The sequence below is a fragment of the Felis catus genome, chromosome X, assembly GCF_018350175.1.
Source record: "Felis catus isolate Fca126 chromosome X, F.catus_Fca126_mat1.0, whole genome shotgun sequence".
In the NCBI taxonomy this organism is placed as follows: domain Eukaryota; kingdom Metazoa; phylum Chordata; class Mammalia; order Carnivora; family Felidae; genus Felis; species Felis catus.
This window is the reverse complement of record NC_058386.1, coordinates 98264402-98284074: the sequence shown is the minus strand read 5'-3', so window position 1 is coordinate 98284074 and position 19673 is coordinate 98264402. Positions and strand designations below refer to the sequence as shown.

General features: G+C 46.2%; 2 protein-coding genes across 2 annotated transcripts in view; one reads left to right on the top strand and one right to left on the bottom strand.

The window, feature by feature from the left end:
• Positions 1 to 1624, top strand: part of LAMP2 (lysosomal associated membrane protein 2) — a 36580-nt gene extending 34956 nt beyond the window's left edge. Inside the window, exon 9 of the mRNA XM_004000847.4 lies at positions 176 to 1624. Within this exon, the coding sequence (XP_004000896.2) occupies positions 176 to 315 (140 nt within the window). The 3' untranslated portion in view covers positions 316 to 1624. The remainder of the gene's footprint in view (positions 1 to 175) is intronic.
• A 12762-nt stretch (positions 1625 to 14386) lies between these two features.
• Positions 14387 to 17950, bottom strand: LOC109496592 (testis-expressed protein 13D-like). Its single transcript, XM_019824231.2, has 2 exons — positions 16623 to 17950; positions 14387 to 15490 (listed from the first exon to the last, which is right to left on the bottom strand). Exons 1-2 carry the CDS (start codon positions 17614 to 17616, stop codon positions 15441 to 15443), a joined length of 1044 nt encoding a protein of 347 aa, XP_019679790.1. The 5' UTR covers positions 17617 to 17950; the 3' UTR covers positions 14387 to 15440.
• Positions 17951 to 19673: the final 1723 nt, after the last annotated feature.

The following is a 19673-nucleotide window of genomic DNA, read 5'->3' as shown; positions in this document are numbered from 1 at the left end:
TGGAAAATCGCTTTGGTGGAACATCTCATTTGCCGATAAGGAGTGCCAGTGACTTGTTCCCTTGGCGTCAGAGACAAATACGCGTGTCAGGAAGTGCTGTCATTTTAACCTAACATTTGCAGATTTGAAATTTTGTCACTGTTTCTGTTCTCAATTGTCCTTTCTCCATGTCTAGCTCAAGACTGCAGTGCAGATGACGACAACTTCCTTGTGCCCATAGCGGTGGGAGCAGCATTGGCAGGAGTACTTATTCTAGTGTTGCTGGCTTACTTTATTGGTCTCAAGCGCCATCACGCTGGATATGAGCAATTCTAGAACCTGTAGTTTGATTGATTATATAAAAATACATGCACATAAGATTTTTTTGCCTTTCAATTTTGAAACACGTTGCTCTCTTAAGACTGATGTGTTGAAACTTTTGAAATCAGTCCCAGCATTTAGAGATAAGTCTTTGTGAATAAAAACTATTCTCTTTTATCAGCTTAAAATTAAATACTGTATTTACTGGTCCTGAAGACAAACTGGTTAAAAACATTGGTGTGTGGTGTGTTAAGGTCTACCCTTTTAGAAGCCTTGGCCAAATTTTGATCCTAACCTCAGATGCCTTAAACTTATTAACCTGGCCATTATAAGAATAAAATATGTAGCTGTCTGTTAATGGAATTAATAAATCCTGTTTCACTACCGGTGTTCTGTTTTAATATTAGAACTATCCTGATTTAAACTCATCACAGTACTTTTGCATATAGTTCATTCAATAAATATCGATGTGACATAAATGCCCATCAAATATGCTCAAACTTGGTTTTTAGTCGAATGTCCTCAGGACCATCAACATTTTTTAGGTTATGTGACTTGCTGTTTTCTTTGAGTTTGATTTAAGGATGAAGCCAGGATCTCAGGCTTGTGACTTTTCCCTGGGTGAAAAACAGACCCAAGAGACCACAACAGAACTTTAAACTGGCTTCAGAATTAAAGTTAAAAAAAAACCTGCTTCTTTTTCTGCAACATAGACTGAAAAGATTCAAGCGTATTTAACCACTTGCCTTGTTTTTCTTTGTGTTTTTCTTTTCTTTGGATGCCTGATTAGCATTGAAAGATAGAAATATTCTATGAACTAATTAGGACAGATTGTGTTGTGTTTCTCTACCTCATCTTGTTGATCTCTAGAGCATTAAAATCTATTTAGTGTTGTCATCAGACTGGTACTTATAAAATGTAAGCTAACAGCAATCTCAGAAGGGAGGCACTGAAGCATAGCAACTAGGCTCTTGCTTCTTCGAGAAGGCCCCCGTGGGGCAGAGCATAGATAGGGGGGGTAGAGAGAAGCTGTTGGCATTAAAATGAGCTAGATAATCAGCCCCTATTGAAGCATACTGCTCATTATAAGTACAGCGTGCATATTGAATGTATAGACAAATGAGAAGGAAGTTTAACCAATGGACGGGAGAAGACATTCACACTGAAGTGATTATTTTATTAATTCATTCTGTGTATATATTGGCTTGTTCAGAATTTCTGTAACTCGCTGATGACAGTATCTTCGTACCCAGCCATCTGTGTCTGAAGGCTTTCAGTGAAATATAGTAAATCCTTCCAATAAAAGCTATGGTCATTACTGAAATTCATGTACTCAGTACCTTTAGCAACTGGTTTCTGTTTTGTTTTGTCTTGTTTTTTTTTAAATTAATGACAAAAACACAAGAGGAATAAAAGGTAAAATTAGAGGAAAAAGTGCAAGGTATTAACCATAAATCACACCAAATATGCCATGTTAATTGCATTAGGTTTATACTGGAAAGGACCCTAAAGATTATTTACTCTAACCCTATAATTTTATTTTATTTTATTTTTTAAATTTTTTAATGTTTATTTTTGAGAGAGAGAGAGAGAGAGAGAGAGAGAGAGAGAGCGAGCGAGCATGAGTGGGGGAGGGGCAGAGAGTGAGGGAGACACAGAATCTGAAGCAGGCCCCAGGCTCTGAGCTGTCAGCACAGAGCCTGACACAGGGCTTGAACCACGAACCACAAGAGCATGACCTGAGCTGAAGTCCCAGGCTCCCCTCTAACCCTATAATTTTAAAGTTTTGTGTGTGTTTTGTGTGTGTGTGTGTGTGTGTGTGTGTGGTTTTTTTTTTTTTTGAGAGCAAGAGAGAGCATGAGCAGGGGAGGGGCAGGGGCAGAGTGAGGGAGAGAGAGAATCCCAAGCAGGCTCCATGCTGTAGTGCAGAGCCCGATTTGGGGCTTGAACCATGAGATCATGACCTGAGCGGAAACCAGGAGTTGGATGCTAACCAACTGAGACACCCAGGCGCCCCACCCTATAATTTTACAGAAAAGAGGGTGACTTCATTGAGGTTAAACCATTATTAGCATTTTGATCAAAATTGTCCCAAGGAAATCTAGTCACTCAATAGTAAAACTAGTTTAAACATAAAATTGTGACATGAGAATGGGGCACTTTGAGCTTCTCTACTAACTACTTTCAATAAATAACACATGATACCAACTTTAAGTACTTTTTGAAGGCACTGAATATTGGCTTTTCCAATAAAAATATAGTGAACACTCTTATTTTGATCCCTACTTGCTGCTTCAAAACCTAAACCTTGGATGGGATCATAAACATGGGAGGAAAAGAGAAGGGAATGAATACTTGTTGACCATCTGATGTGTGTCAGATGCTTTAGAAATCCAATTGTATTTAATCCTCAAATACCTGAAAATACAGGTATTATTATCCCCCTTTTACTAAAATACGGGTATTATTATCCGCCTTTTACAGATGAGGAAAAGTGAAGCCCAGTTTAAATAACTTGACCAAGATCCTTTAAGTCCTTATTGAAGTAGTCGAGATTCAAACTCAGCTCTGTCTGAATCCACAGCTCAAAACCTACACCACACATTGCCTTCCTGGTGGTCCTGGAATGGACTGCCATGTCTCAGGTTCTACTATTCTTCCAGGCCACTGTTCACTACCTGATACCTGTGTGAAAGAAACATTATGCTGCATTTTCTTGATGCAAAGTCCTTTTTAACTTAAATTGTATTACTCCTACAGAATTCTTGCTTCTATTTTGATGATAGTTGTGGCAAGGGAGAAAGGGAGTGGGAAAACACACAGGCGGTGTGTTAAGTGCAGATGACAGCTCTTTTCCTGGTGCCATTAGACAAACAGAAAAATTTCCCGTGTTAGGCAAGTACAGTTCTTTTCTTGTTCATCCCTTAACTTCTGCTTTCTGTACTGAGGAATTAGATGTGATTTGAGATGAAGTGAAAATGAGAGATATCGGAGGATCAGTTCCTTAGAGATATTTGGGTGAATATCAAGAAGATAAGGACGTGGGGGTAATGCTATTAAAGACTAATCTGCATTCACTTTCGAAATGCTTGTTTCTTGTTGGCTCATTTCTGCTTAATTGCATTCCTTACTAATTTCCTTGCTCTCTGTCTGTTCTTTTCTAACAGCTGAAGAATGTTCTGCTGACTCTGACCTCAACTTTCTTATTCCTGTTGCAGTGGGTGTGGCCTTGGGCTTCCTTATAATTGTTGTCTTTATCTCTTATATGATTGGAAGAAGGAAAAGTCGTACTGGTTATCAGTCTGTGTAATCAATTAAATCTAGTGCTTTTTTTGCCATCAGAAGTTACATTTCCCTTGGCGAGGTGCCAGGAAATGCTGTGCAATTGATTGTTGAAGATATGCAGACTAACTTCAGTGAATTGCTAGCTAACTTGGGCATGAGTAGCACTTATTTAAGAAAAAATGTATTAGGACCATTCTTTTTTCTATTTTTTTCTTCCTTTGTTAAAATGTAATTGGAAGAAAAATTGTGGGTTAGAGTATGTTTTTTAGTAAATAATGATTTTAAGCCTCTGGATTCAATTATGAAAGCATTTCTACGGAAGAATAATTTTGTATGTTGCGGTTACTGGTATTTTGCTTACTTTGTTTGACGTTATTTGCAAAATCAAGGCTGTTTGAGAATTTAACTTGCTTCAGGAAATAAATTCAAGAACATAATGAATTCATTTTCATTGGTGGCAAGCATAAAATTTGGTTCATTAAGACTTCTTTTCCTCACCTTCTAATCATGATTATTTAAGTCTGTTTAGTATTTTTCTGTTAAAAAAGAAAGTAAGAAATGGCTTCAGAATATTGTGCTTAATAGCAAAAGTCTGGCTGTTTTCATCACTGTTAGTGGCTACTGTATTTTAATAAGGATGTCTTTTTTTTTTTTTTTTTTTTTTTTTTTTTGCCTTCTGGAGTTTGGACTAGATTGATTATCTCGGACTTGACATTTATGCTGAAGGATGAATGAAAATCCTCAGCTTTAAAAAAAAGTATTGATATAGGATGGCTTATGGTTTTTTAGGGTTATGATGTAGAATTTTTTTCCCTTGAGCCTTTACTTGTTCAGAAAGTTAATTCATCCTCAAAAAAAAACCAACCCAAAGCTTATATACTTCGTGTGCCTCCTGCAGTCTCCCATTCCCTATACGAATAAGTTCCAATTGACGTTTTTAATGTATTGATTTCTCTATTCACGCAGCAGCAAGTGCTAACTCTAGAGGCTAGTGGGCCCTGAAGTGACATCGGTAAGAGGAATGCCTAGCCAAAGCTGGACTGGGATTATACTGTAAATTTGTTGATCTTGATATAAATTTGTTGATACTGATATAGACTTGTATCCCTGTAGGGACCTCTACTGACTCTGGCTTCTGGAGTAAGGTACTGGGAACCATTCATCCCAGGGCCTGCTTGATGGGCTAGGCTGGTGAATTGCCCTTTGATTTGGAAGCACAGTGTTGTATTCCTCCAGGGCCCAAATGGCTGCTTTGCATACCTGTTATTAGCCTAAGGCAGATGTGTATTTTATCAAGCGGTTTTATCTCTAACTAAAACCCCAAGTCTCCAAAGATCTGCCTTCACTTCAGAAATGTTCCATGGATTGAGAAAATGAAGCCTAAACCTTGAATAAAGTTAGTTTGTTATTAAATTTTGTTTAAAAGGAAGAAGCTTCATCCACATCTTTCTTTACTATCTTATCTATATGTTCGTCTAGAAAGCATATGTTCCAATGTGGCCTAGAGTCAGCTTGCTCGATTACCTCTCCCTTAGAACTGTCTAGCTCTGACTTGCAGATTCCAGCTCTCCTCTATTTGCTAAGGGTAGAAAGAAAGTTTTCTCTTAAAATGTTCTCCCGCGAAAACAATTGCTCATTTGTCATTTGGTCAAAATGATGGCAGCATAAAGAACAGTGGCTTCGTTTCAATAAATATTTTTGAGATGATTGTCTAGAAAGCCCGATTATTTAAATCAGCTTGTGACCTTGCTAATAAGTATGTGAACTGGAAATTGAGAGACATTCAAAATTTTGGCTTCATTTAAAAGTTTTCTACCTTCTGAGTAGATAATCAGCAAACGTGTTTAATTCTTGTTTGAGAATGAAGATTAAAATACAAAATATTAATGGAGGGTTCAAACAAAAGCTGCTTCAATTCCAGTCAAAGACAGGAAGCTCCCAATCTATGAACTGAGTATTAGCTTTGCTCACTGGGGTCATTTTTATGTCAGTACAACAGCGGATCAGACAGTAGGTCTTTGAACTAGGGTATAAAGGATTGTTTTTCACCTAAGCTTCTTTGGAAGAACTGATGCTTGCTGCTGCCTAAAGTTTTGATTATATCAATTTAGTGAACTAATCAGTACCTGCAAAATAAAGCATTCTTGTGGTAGTCCTGTTTAATCTGATATGTGTGATTCTTAGACCAGTGGATTAAAAGACAATAAAGATTATGCAATCCGTATCACTATGGATAACTTCATTTTGATTCCATGTGCTCAGCCTTAAGAGCTTGGATTGATTTGTATAATCTGAGTTCCTCAAATTTTAGTCTCTTGAATTGTCAGTAGGAATCGTATGATTTCATAGGTCCTGCAGATTAACCAAGTGCCATCGGGAAGAAGGCACCAGGAACCTTTAGTACAGACGCTTCAAAGATGGGGGCCTGTGTGGTCATGAAAATTCCAAGGAAACACTGAAAATAAAACATGGAAATCTAACAAATATAAAAGTTTCCAAATAAACATCCTTTCAGCCTATGTCTGCTTTTCCTTGATGCGTTGTACTCATTGTTGAAGTTCATGGCATTCTGAGCAGGGTAGACCTCGGGGATACGGCAGGGGCAGAGGAGGAGCTATCCAGTTTCTGAAAATTCCTTTACATTCCTTAACCTGGTCTACTCAAACGGTAGATCATTGGATTAAATGACAACATACCCCTTTTTTTTACAGAGGGTGCGTTTAGGATGGCAGACAGAATTGAATACTGGCTCTATAGCTCCTGAGTAATAGGGCTTCATTTTCTTATTATGAGATGTTTAGTGACTGTTAAGTAAAGAAAAAAAAAAAACTTACTTGCATTTGTGGGACTGGGAAGGGGGTTCTCGGTACAGCCCATTTTTCTTGTCTCAGCTTCTTCACTGAGTATATTTCACAATTCTGCACCTCACTGGGCCTCTAAAAGAAGCACTTTAAGTTTACTGACAGCAAGAAGAGTGGTTCTATGTATATGTTGCTGGGACAGCTACCATGTACCGGAAAGTCAACTTGGAAAAAGGAAAGGCAACGTTCATCTTTATCAGCTCGGTGCGACTACTCTGAATGCCAGAACCGCCTCTAGAACTCTGAGGCAATGTTTTATTTGCTCTTGGCTTTTGCCCTCTGTATGTATTTTAATGGCGGCGTGCCCTTGAGTCCCTTTGTTTCAAGAGGTCTCCAGAAGAAACAGGAGACGTCATGCAACACTGCATTTTTGGCAGGAAAACTCAGGCATGGGTTCATTGAGTTGTTGCAGAGCCACGCACTTTGACACACATTATTTCATTCTCAGAGCAACCCGCTGAGGTTGTGCAGTAACGCTCCAGGTTTGCAGATGACCTGAGTAGGTTGGTTACTTAAGGGAAGTCACACAGGAAGTAAGTGACAACACCGACATTTGAGCTCAGCTCTGTCTGCCTTCAAGACCACGCCCTTAACCCCTAGGCATTCTGGTTTCTAAGAAACCATAGATTAAAAAAAACAAAAAACCGTGTGCCTTACATTAAATGCTTCCAGAAATCTGACTTCTGTACTCTTCTATCCTGTGTGTGGTCATTCTGTAGATGTTCTTCAGTATTCTTAAAATAACTTGAGTTTTGTCCAGCCCCCTTTGAGGGGCGGACAGATGCTGTGGCAGCGCGCCTTCTGAAAGATCAGAGCAGGGCCAGTTCGTGCTGTGCCTAATCAGTAACACTCAGCCCTGAATGTCGCTTTTTTCAGAGGAGCCCCATCTAGTTATTCTGATCACGTATCATTATCATTCTGCCCTCAAACTGTTCTGCACCGTGAATCATTTTGACTGTGCATTAGTGTGTTTAAGAGACTAAATGGAACTGTCTCTCCCCTCACTTTGCCTAAATTGATACCATCCCTCCCCCCCCCCCCCCCCCCGCCGGCAGCCGTCCCCAGGCTTTAAGTGCAGTGTAGCCGTGACACCCAGCGGTCCTCGCTAGGTGGTTCTGAGCCCCGGTGTGCGGTTCCTACTCTCAGATCTGGAGCCTGTTTTGAAAAGATTTCAAGAAATGTGTAGCCGTGTACTTAAATCAGTGCCCCCCTTCTTAGCTCGTCCGTTGCCCCTCTGTACCCACCCCACTCCAGCCAGATGGCCCGCCCGCTATTCCTCAAAGCCCCTAAGGGTGCTTGAGGCCCCTGCACCTGCTCTGCCTTAACCTGAAAAGATCTCCCCTTAGCTTTCCTCAGGGATCACCCTGTCATCCCACTCAGCTCTCCTTTCGAATGCCCCACAGTCCGTGAAGCGCTCCCTGACCACCCTATTTAAAATGGCACTCCCCACCCCACCCCCACTTTCCACTCCCCTTGCTCTGGTCCCCTTACTTCTCATCACCCATCTCACCACCTGACACCCTGCACATCGTACTTGCTAATCTGTTTCATGGATGTCTCCTGCTGGAAGGTAAACTTCACAAGTGCGGGAATTTTTGCTGTGGTTTACTATTCTGCCCCAGTCCCTAGAATGGTGCCTGACACATAGTTCACACTGAATAAATATTTCCTGAACATACGAGTGGTCGTCTTGCGTAAGCGCTAAACATTTATTAAGCACTTAATACTTGCTTTCATCACATCTACGATGCCATCAGTTGTAAGGTAAATGCTGCCAGTTAAACTGGTTGTGAGAACCCCGTGGGTTTCAGATATAAAAGTGAACAAACGTGGGGTGCCTGAGTGGCTCAGTAGGTTAAGTGTCTGACATTTGATCTCGGCTCAGGTCGTGATCCCAGGGTCACAGGATCAAGCCTCACGTCAGGCTCTGCATTGAGTGTGGAGCCTGCTTGGGATTCCCTCTGCCTCTCCCCCGCCCCTCCCAAAATAAAGAAATAAACATTAAAAAAAAAAAGAACAAATGTGCATCTGAAAATTGATGTGTGACAGGCACTGTGGAGAGTGCTACACCATTTACCTGTAGTCCATTGAGCGCATCTGGGATTCAGACGCAGAGCCTTTCGGTACTCTGCCGTGACAGCCTCCCTGTAGTATGACAGGGTTCTTGTGTCGTTTTCAATTCCGGAAACAGAAGCCTATGTCTGGTTGCTATATGTTTCACTTTTAAAGCAGACAGCGTTTCACATTCAGTTTCCTTTCTTTTAAATGCTTTATGGTGTAGCATGGCAGGTGTGTGAGAACAGAACCCGAGTCCTGGCTCTTACCACACAGTGGCGGTACGACCTTGGGCAAGTTACCTAACCTCTAAGCCAAGGTTTGTCCACCTGTAAAATGGAGATGGTACTATTAGCCATCTAGTAGGGTTTTAAGGAAAACTAGATAATATGATGCCACCAAATACACTAGTAAGGCAATAAACATGGGTTTTTAATTTGTTTAAATTTTATTTATTTTTTAATTTTTTACTGTTTATTTTTGAGAGAGGGAGACACAGACCACGAGCAGGGGAGAGGCAGAGAGAGCAGGAGACACAGAATCTGAAGTAGATGCTAGGCTCTGAGCTGTCAGCACAGAACCTGACGCAGGCCTCGAACTCATGAACTGTGAGATCATGACCTGAGCCGAAGTCGGACGCTCAATCGACTGAGCCACCCAGGCGCCCCAAACGTGGACTTTTTAAATGATATAGATGGAGATCTTCTTTCTAAAGATGAAAGATGTCAAAATATTTAGTTGGTAGATGTCGAATTTTTAGACAAGATCACAGACACAGGAAGTAGATTAGGACTGAGATAAAAACTCTGGGAACAGAAATTCACTCAAACTGGGTTTAAAAACAGAAGAATGAACTATGAAGTTATAGGGTAAATCTCCCAGAATTCAAATGAAGGAAGTACATCTGGGATTCAAAGGAACAGAGAGTTAAATTACAAACCTTCACCTGAGAGAATATACAGGTGATGACTCCCTGGAAATTAAAAAAAAATTTTTTAACGTTTATTTATTTTTGAGACAGAGAGAGATAGAGCATGAACGGGGGAGGGTCAGAGAGAGAGGGAGCCACAGAATCCGAAACAGGCTCCAGGCTCTGAGCCGTCCACACAGAGCCCGACACGGGGCTCGAACCCATGAACCATGAGATCGTGACCTGAGCTGAAGTCGGATGCTCAGCCGACTGAGCCGCCCAGGCACCCCGTCTCCCTGGAAATTTAGAAAAAGATCGATGAGTGATAACTTGCATTGCATTTTTTTTTTTTTTGAGAGAGAGAGAGAGAGAGAGAGAGAGAGAGAGCATGAGCAGGGGAGAGGAATATAGGGGGAGAGAGAGAGAGAGAGAGAGAGAGAGAGAGAGAGAGAGAGAGGATCTCAAGTAGGCTCCACACTCAATGCAGAACCCAACACAGGGCTTGATCCCACAACCCTGAGATCTTAACTAAGAATAGACCAACAGTTTTAACAGACAACAACTTGTGTGTGTGTTTGTGTGTGTGTTTGTGTGTGATGTTCTTTTCAGATCAGAGGGGAAAAAGTAGAACATTGTAGCTGAGGTACAAGGTTAATTACATTTAGACATATCCCTCACAATAAGTACCAAAATAAATTCAAGATTGATTAAAGGCTTATATTTTGGGGGAACCTGGGTGGCTCAGTCACGTTATGTGTCCGATTCTGGATCTCAGCTCGGGTCACGATCTCACGGTTTGTGAGTTTGAACCCCACTTCGGGCTCTGCACTGAGATCTCGGGGCCTGCTCGGGATTCTCTGCCCCTGCCCCACTCATGTGAGCACTTTCTTTCTCAAAATAAGTAAGCTAAAAAGAAATACATTTTTGAAAACTATAAAAGATATAGAATCAAATATAGATGGCTGTAGATCTTACCTCAAAATAAAGAAGGCCTTCCTAAGAAAAAGAAGAAATACCAGTGGAAAAGATCTCAACATCTAAAAATTTAATACTTCTGATCATCAAAATGTCACCAGGCACAAATTTAAAGACAACCCAGAAACAAGGAAAAATACTTGCAATCTTAAGTATAACAAAAGGTTAGGTTAATAGCCTTACTATCAAATACAGGGTAAGATGAATATTCCACGAGTGAACTTGAATAAGGACATGAATAGCTAAATCATGATAGAAGAGTATAAATGAATAAGTAACTTGAAATACTGTTCCATCTTCCTAGTAAGCAAAGAAAGAAATTAAAACAAGTATTTTTCTAACTCGTTAGGATATTTTTAGTGATGACATTCACTTTTAGCCATGGTACAGAATATTGTGCATACTAATACAATGTTGAGTGTGAAAATAAAAATTTTAAAACAATCTAAATGCCCAGTAAGATAGAACTAGTTAAGTAAATGGAAATATTCATGTGACCGAATGTTACACGGTCATTTACAGTCACATTCTCGGGGCGTCTGAGTGGCTCAGTTGGTTAAGCATCTGACTCCGGCTCAGGTCATGATCTCCTCATTCGTGGGTTCAAGCCTCACGTCAGGCTCTGTGCTGTCAGCTCGGAGCCTGGAGCCTGCTTCGGATTCTGTGTTTCCCTCTCTCTCTGCCCCTCCCCTGCTTGCACTCTCTCTCTCTTAAAAATAAACATTAAAAAAAATTTAATAATATCACATTCTCAAGGGGCGCCTGGGTGGCTCAGTCGGTTAAGCATCCGACTCTTGGTTTGGGCTCACATCGTGATCTCCTGGTTTGTGGGTTCGAGCCCCACATTGGGCTCTGTGCTGACAGCGAGGAGCCTGCTTGGGATTCTCTCTCCCTGTTTCTCTGCCCCTCCTCCATGTGCTCTCTCAAAATAAATAAAACTTAAAATGTATTTAGAGTCACATTCTCAATATGAATATGAGACTGCTCATGTCTTACTGTGAAGGGAAAAACAAGTGTTGGAAAGAACTACATACCATTATTCTGTTTCAGTAAATAAATTCATATATATTGTGTCTGTGAGGGCTTCTCGCCTTCCTCCCACCTCCACCCCCCTCCGCCCCCGGTGCTGGGCACAGAGTCCACCACAAGAGGGGTCCAGATTGGAACCAGCACTTGTGCAGCCGAGGAGGCTACCAAAAAGTACGTAACGTGTCCCGTTTGGTGTGTGTGCATATACGTCCATGTACATGTGTCTGTATGTATATCAAACAAATACATTAAAATATAAACAGCAGTCAGCCCCAGGTTTGGGGATTGTGGGCGGTTTCAACTGCTTTTTATATTTCTGTTTTGGTCAATCCAAGAGAGCGAGTGTGGAATCTCCTCGGTTCTCTCTGGCCATTCTGCTCAGAGAGGTGAGCCGGCTCTGTGAGGGGACCAAGCCTCTACTCCTACCGGATATCAGGACTCTCCCCTCATGGGGAGCACGGTTAGTTCAAAGAAACATGCATTGGTTTCCCACTGTTCCTTAGTGCGGTCACCCGGCCTCTCCCGTGCTTCCCGCGCGGCCCTGCCATCCCCGGAGCGAGGCAGAGGTGCGTTTCTCGTGGCCCGTTGCCGCCTCCTGTGACCCCTGAGCGGCCATGTCCCCGTCTCTCCACTGTCCCCCACGCTGCCTGCAGAGGCCCCGCAGGAAGGGTGCCACGCGAGCCGTTCCCTCCGCAGCTGAGATGAGTGGCAGTGGGAGCGGGGATGGCCCCGGGCTGTGCAGGTGGGGCTGGGAGCCGCAAGCGCCCCGCCACGCTCCTCTTCTGTATCTCTGTCCCTGCACGTCTCACCAGGCTGACGCCCGCGGGAGCCATGGCCACAATCCTCTTCTTCCAGCACCTTCTTTCCTATCACCAACACTCCCTAGCCACCGAGGCTGACTCGTGCCTTCTCCCGCCCCTTCCCCCTCCAGCAGACTGCCTCTGTGACTTAGGGTCCTTTCATTACGGCCAATTCTACCAGTCAAGGTATTGACAGACCCTGTCAACGGCTATTAGTTGGGAAGGGCAGAAGTTTGAGGCTCGGTAACATGGTAGAAAGGGCATGGAGTTTGGTGCCAGGCAGATCAGGACCTAGGCTTCACCAACTCCCACCTGAATGGTTTGGGGTAAGTTATTGACTTGCCATATCTGTAAAATGGGACTAAAATATCCTCCTCGAAGAACAATTAATAGAGGAATCTACTATACCTATACTTCACAGAGCAGTGACTGTCACCAGTGGGATAATGGCCATAAAGTGTCACATAGTCGGCACTCAGTGGTGTGAGTGGGCACTCGCTGGGTATCCTTTACACCTGTTACCCCATCATCACAGAGCAAAACAATAAGGATAGAAGAAGGGAGCCAACACTTTTTGGGGGTCTGAGAAATTCAGTAGTTTGTTCAAGGTCACACAGCTAGTAAATGGCAGAATAGGTATATAAACCCAGGTCTCTCTGGCCCCAAAGCCCAGGCTCTTCCCTTAAACAGCTTCACTGCTTTTACGTGCATATGCCCAGCCCAGAATCAAGGGATAACTGAGAGCCAACCTCAATGATTCTGGCCAAAGATTTCTGGAGGTTTTTATAAAAAAAAAAGCCCTGCAACAGTGGGTAAATCACACAGAGCGTTGGAGGAGCTGTTCCCAGGGAGGAGTCTGCTTTTGCACAGATCTGAAGACATTCCGATGGACAGCGGAGTGAGTTGTGAAGCCCTAAATGAACCAACCGTAATGAAATCTAGGGTGATTTGTTCACATTACGCTATGGATTACAAAGTTTCTTGAACTTCAGCAGGCACCAGAAACCCCTGCTGGGCCCTACTCCCTGAACTTCTGGAGTCAGGTCTGGGGTGGTGCTCAAGAATTTGCATTTGGAACAAGTTCCCAGGTGATCCTGATGCTGCTGGTCCAGAAACCACCCACTGAGGACCACGAGATAAAAATGTGCTGTTGGGGCACCCAGGTGGCTCAGTCGGGTAAGCATCTGACTCGATTTCGGCTCATGATCTCCCGGTTCGTGAGTTTGAGCCCCATGTCGGGCTCTGTGCTGACAGCATGGAGCCTGCTTGGGATTCTCTCTCTTCCTCTCTCTGCCCCTCTCCTGCTCGTGTGCACTCTCTAATAAAAAGGAAAAGAAAAGAAAAAGAAAAGAACAAAGAAAAAAAAGAAAAGAAAAAGAACATACTGTAACATTCCCAAGTCCCACCTGTGTCCCATCCTCCCCAAATCCCAGGGAGCTATGAGCACACACAAGAGTATCACAAAACCAGCCCGTAACCCAGAAAACCTAGCTCTGGGTTGATGTCCTTGATGGTTCTCTTCCTCCCTAGGGCTCCCTTCTAGTAAGCAAGGCCTGCCTGTTATCAGGACTGAGGGGAGAGAAAAAGCTGGTGGGGTAGGATCAGTTCTCTGCCCCTTCCCTGTCCCTATACCAAGCAGGCAGCCAGGCTCCACTCCGTTTGCCTCTGGGAACATTTCTGCCAGAACCTGGCTGTTTTCCGGAATCCTGGGCACCTCGATGGGATTATGCATAGGAGGGAGGGGACAGTGCCTTGCGGGACAGAAACGCAGTAGGGAAATTTCTGCTCGGACGTCTAGGAGACGGGGCCTTGGGGAAATGGCTTCTTGGTGCACATGGGGAGTCTGGACACAGGCATTCGGGCTCCCGGCCTAGACAGAAGCCCCCTCTCCACCTCACCTCTAGTGCCCCACGGGCCCAGGAGCAGCAGAGAGGCCCGCCTTCAGGGGACTGTGAGAGGACGCGGACAGTGAGAGGCACAGGGACGATCACAGTGGACTGAAGGCCTCAGGGACGTTCCTCCTCCTCCCATTCTTGGGTGACCGGCCGGAAGAGGAGAGGCCCCCTAATAGTCTATGGGATCGAACTTTCCCTCACTTCGGTGGGACCGTGGGAAGATGCAGGTTTCAACTGCCTGCCCCGAGGAGACACAGCACCCAGGAGACACGGCAGGCCGGTGCACGCTTTTTATTGTTACGATCAGAAACCTCAGACAAGAGTTTGAGCTTGGTGGGCCGGGATTTCCCGGGGGAACTCAAGAACACCTTTTGTTCAGACTGGAGACCGTCGAACTTCCCACCCCCGGGGCTCCCCCCACCTCAGGGGAGCGGACAGCCAATGGAAGAGAAGGGGCCCGGGGGCGTTCCCAAAAATGTTGGTGCAGTTCTTTTTTAATCCAGTTAGCCTTCCCGAGAGAGGCACCGTCCATGGCACGATGTCTGCCCTCGGAATCCATTTTGTTCTTCATCCACTCTTGACTGGAAAGAGGCTTGGGATAGGGAGGCCCGAGGCTGAGGGCTCAAGTATGCAGCCCTTTCAGACAACCAGGAAAATAACGGTGCTTCTCAAGGGAGGGAATCAGCTGGACTGTCAGAAAAGTCCCGCCTTGACTTTTGTGAGGCTAATTTCGCCATCTTCGCCACCGCCTATCCATCTCCGTTGGGATTGATGCACTGGGCGGCACAGTCATTCCAGCCCTGCCACGGAAGTGTCTCTGATGACGCCTCCAGAATCATCGAAATGGATCTTGATGTTATTTCCACTGGGGCCGCGCCAAAGCCGTACTACGTGCGGGGCAAAGACCCCCCCGCCCCCCGCCGGTGTATACGGGCTCTCAGATTAGGCTCTTCTGTCATCTAACCAAAGTCGTTCCGTTGGTTTATAGTGCATGCACCAGACACCTAACATATAATTGTACTTACTAACAGATACTGACCAATTAAGAACTGTTTGTTCAATGAATTAATGAATGAAATTCAACAAACTCACTATAACCTATAAAATTTAATACTATCCTCCCACTGACCCTTTGAAATCTGCTGCCGCACCCTTTTTTGCAACAGAAGCCTCCAATGCTAACAAAATCTGTCTGCTTTCCCTTGTTCCAAGATGTGTGCCAGAATGTCGCCTTTTCCCTGATTTCTTCACACTCTACTAGCTCCAGGCAGTTGAGGTCTCACTGAGGTGAGGCCTGCTGGGAGCCAGCGGGTATTTCAGGAGGGTTCATTCACACGCTGGGAGCTGGAGTTTCTTCGACTTCACGGAAGGTTCCTGGAGCTTAGAGACACAAAGAACAGGCCCTCAGCGGTGAATGTTGTAAAAACAAATCAAGAAACAAATACGAACCCTGCTGCAGTTCACGGCGTAACAACAGCATTCTCCAGGAAAAGCGTCCCGGGTGTGTGTTCTAAACGTGTGATTGTTCTTAGCCGCAGGCCTGCTATTGTGGGAGAGAGGAGGTTAATGAGAACACATAAAAGAGAAAAAGAGTGTTTCCTCCCGACAGCCTCTCCAGGGTGTCAACCAGTCGGTAAGAGCCATCCAGGGTCCGCCACCTGTGAACTTAAATGCAGCCGGAGGAATTTTCCTTTAAATGATTAACATATTCAATAGAATCTGGGTGTTGTATGGAAGCGATGAATCACGGGAATCTACCCCCAAAACCAAGAGCACACTGTACACACTGTATGTTAGCCAATTTGACAATAGATTATATTTAAAAAGAAAACAATACACATTACACACACACACACACACACACACACACACGTGTAATATGAAACTGGGGAAAGAGATCCACCTGTGGAAATAGCTAGATTAAGGTATTAAAAATGGTTATTGATGGGGCGCCTGGGTGGCGCAGTCGGTTAAGCGTCCGACTTCAGCCAGGTCACGATCTCGCGGTCCGTGAGTTCGAGCCCCGCGTCGGGCTCTGGGCTGATGGCTCAGAGCCTGGAGCCTGTTTCCGATCCTGTGTCTCCCTCTCTCTCTGCCCCTTGCCCGTTCATGCTCTGTCTCTCTCTGTCCCAAAAATAAATAAACGTTGAAAAAAAATGGTTATTGCTTGATGGTAGGATAAAGAACAATTTGGGGCGTTTTTGATTTTTCTATGATATAAATAAAAGAGGCAGTTTTTGATCAGACGGGGCTTCCAGAAATTGATTTCTCTTTGGAATATGTCTCCATTCTTTCCTACTTGCCTAAATTCGGTGAGGAGCTTGTTTGGGGTCAAGGCTTCCCACGTGGCTTAGTATACAGACTTTCTTGCATTCTTTCCCCCCCCCTTCCCCCCCCCCCCAGCCAAGCATCCCGAAAGCTTAATCACGCCCTACGCTATGGGCAGTCCCAATCCCTCCTCCCCAGGTCTCAGGCGGGTTCTCCTTTCACTGGGTTTCAAAGGCTTTCTTACCATCTTCTCGCTGGGGCATCAGGCCCTGCGGTGGTTGCTTCATCGCGTCTCGGCTCCAGTTGCCCCCTGAGGGGTTTACCAAGTGGGACCTCACGGGACCTTCCTCCTGGACGTGGCTCCTCTGGTCCCACAGCAGGGACGTCTCCTCCTGGGACCCCAATGCAGGCCACATGCCCGGGGGGCAGACGCCCCCAGGAGAACTCTGGGGTGGGAACTCCGCTCCCGACACTGCTTCTGCCACGACTCTGGGTGGGGGAGGTGGGGGATGGGGGAACGCCACCGGGAACGGCATGGGGAATGGCATCGGCACAGGGGGTTGAACAACCTGGGCCCAGGGGTACGGCGGTCTTGGCACGTGAAGCACGCCGGGCATCGTGGTCGCCGTCATCGAGGCCGTCCGGGCCTCGCTCTGCATCTCCGCATCCCGCTCACGCTGCAGCCGAGCTGCGCCCAGCACGTCGCTCCGCTCCTCCGTGATGAGGGGCCACACCTCGGTCTCGGTCGCGAGCTGCTGTGTTTGAGGCCAGACCTGCGGGGGCCGCGTCTGGGTGTGGAGCAGCTGCCCGCGCAGGGCCTCCTGCTCGTCCAGCGCCTGCTGCAGGTGGTGCTGCGCGCCGCGCAGCTGCGAGAGCGCCTGCTCGCGCTCCTCGCGCAGCTGCTGCAGCTGGGAGGCCAGGGCCCAGGTGGTGGTCTCGCGCTCCTCCAGCTGCTGCTGCAGCCGCTGGATCCGGCGCCCCTGCTGCTCCTGCTGCCTCGCGGCCGCACGCACGCTCAAGGCCAGCGCGCTCCAGGAGTAGGCCCTCTTGACGGCGCGCGGCACCTGCGGGTCGGCCACGACGGACAGCAGCTCGTCTTCGATCTCGTTCCAGGGCCTCGAGCAGAAGGTCACGTAGAAGTCTGGGCCGCCGCCATTACTGAGCACCTCTTCGTTGATGAACCCCACCACCTCGTTGTGGCGAAAGCCGCTCTTGGGGTCACCGAAATCCACTGCCATGGCCGCTGCGGCCTAGTCAGCCGGCCGGGCCGCCTCCGCCGCTGGAAGTTGGCCTCCGCTGCCGTTGGCCTCCGGATCCGCCCCTCACCGCCTGCCCCGTCGGTCCTACTTCAGTCCTCGCCCAGTCCTGGCCTCCCCTTCGGCCTTCCTCTCTCCCCCACCCGTTCTCCTGACACGGCGTGAGGCCGACGCGCCACGCTGGCCTCTGTCAGGGCGACGGAGTAGCACGTCACAGAGCTGGGCTCTGAGTCATGGGCCGCAAGGCCTATTGGGACCGGTCTCTCGGGAGAGAGAGCCCCCTGTCTGGCAGGCCGGTTGGCGGCCGCACTGGGCTCTGCCCACTTTGCTTGGCACAACGCCTCCTACAGGACGGGCTGGGCGGGCGGCCGTGCAGGAAACTGCCGAGAGCACGGAGGCGACTCTTGCTCCCAAGGGCTTCTGAAGGACAACACCCGGATGCGCTGAATGAATTTCTAACCTGGGGGTCGGGGGTGTGCGTGCATGGTTGGGGGGGGGGGGGCTCCTGTTTGGTTCAGCTCCCCCTCCCGTGGCTCTCGGGTGCTGTATCAAACTTTCCGTGGTCTCAAGGGGTCTGCCCTCTACCCTCCTCCTCCTAAGCGGATGACCTCGGAGTTCCTCTCGTGGAGAAAATCGAGTGACCGAGCCGTGGAGTCCCTCAGCTTTCCTTGCCAAACCCTATCTTGAAGCTCTAGACCCTAGTCCTTCCTATTTTATTTCCTCAGCGACTTCGATGCATCTTATAACCGTCGTATTTCTTGCATCCCCGCCCCCACCCCCCATTCTGTGAGACTGGACATTTTTCTCCCGTACAGTAAACCTGTTCGAGGTTCCTCTGTGCTTAGAATAATTTCCTCCCTCTGCGCCCTATCCTGGCCTTTCTCTCCTCCCATTGGACAGTAGTCTAGCTCTGTCCGCTTCATTGTGCTGCCTTCCCCATTCAACCTGCTGCACGTTGGTTTTCATCTCCCGAAACTTTAGCGACAGTTCTCCGTGAAAGTCAGCAGAGGTCCGTATCTCAGCACCAAAGCAAGTGGATACTGTGCAAGTTCGTTTTCACGTGATTTCTCAGTAGCGTTCAATTCTGCGACCATTCCTTCCTTGATGGGCACTCCATCCTGTCTTGGTTTCCGTGATACCAGATTCCCCTGATGGTCCTATCTCTCTGGCTGATCTTTCATTGAACTGCCTGTTCTTCAGCCCACAGACCCCACGTTGGTGTTTTCCCAGTTTTGTCTTCAGACCTCTCCTCTTTTCATTCTGTGTGCTCTCCTCAGGTGAGCTCATTCACTCCTGTAATTTTAAACACCACTTTCAAATCACAACTCTGTATTTCCAACCTAGACTTTTGTCCTAATCATCAGAGCCATGGTTATGATCAGATAGTTATTAAGCACACAGTAAGTTCATTTGACAAAAAGTGGTGCAAAATATTGAAAAGTTCCCAGCCCTCATGCTACTTATACCTTCTCATTGGTGGAATAATAAATAAAAAAGTAAGTAAATAAGCAAAGCAGCTATAAGTTGTGGCATGTGTTATCAAGTTAATATGTAAGTTGACGTGAGAGATAGAGACTACACAGGGGTTTGAGATTGTCCCCTGTAAATAAGAGTTTAGGGAAGGTCTCTATGAGAAGGGGACATTTGAACTGAGGCCCAGAATTCCAGTGGCAAAAGTCTTGCTGTAGAAAATTTTCAAATCTTCAAGGAGTAGAAAAGATCCCAGTGTGGCAAGAGCCTGGTAAGTTAGGGAGGCAGTGGAATAAGATGATGTTGGAAACATAAATAAAAGTGTCATCTTGCAATGGCCTTGGAAGCAATATTAAGAAGATTGAATTTTAGGAGCGCCTGGGTGGCGCAGTCGGGTTAAGCGTCCGACTTCGACTTTGGCTCAGGTCATGATCTCATGGTTTGTGGATTTGAGCCTCACGTCGGGCTCTGTGCTGACGGCTCAGAGCCTGGAGCCTGCTTTGGATTCTGTGTCTCCCTCTCTGTGCCCCTCCCCTGCTCATGCTCTGTGCCTCTCTCTCAAAAATAAA

What these genes read in the sequence shown, in the direction of transcription:
- LOC109496592 (XM_019824231.2), bottom strand. Translation starts at nt 17,616, where the DNA reads ATGGCAGTGGATTTCGGTGACCCCAAGAGCGGCTTTCGCCACAACGAG. An exon ending in GATGCCCCAGCGAGAAGATG is followed by an intron (nt 15,491 to 16,622) that starts GTAAGAAAGCCT and finishes TGTGTCTCTAAG; the next exon opens with CTCCAGGAACCTTCCGTGAA.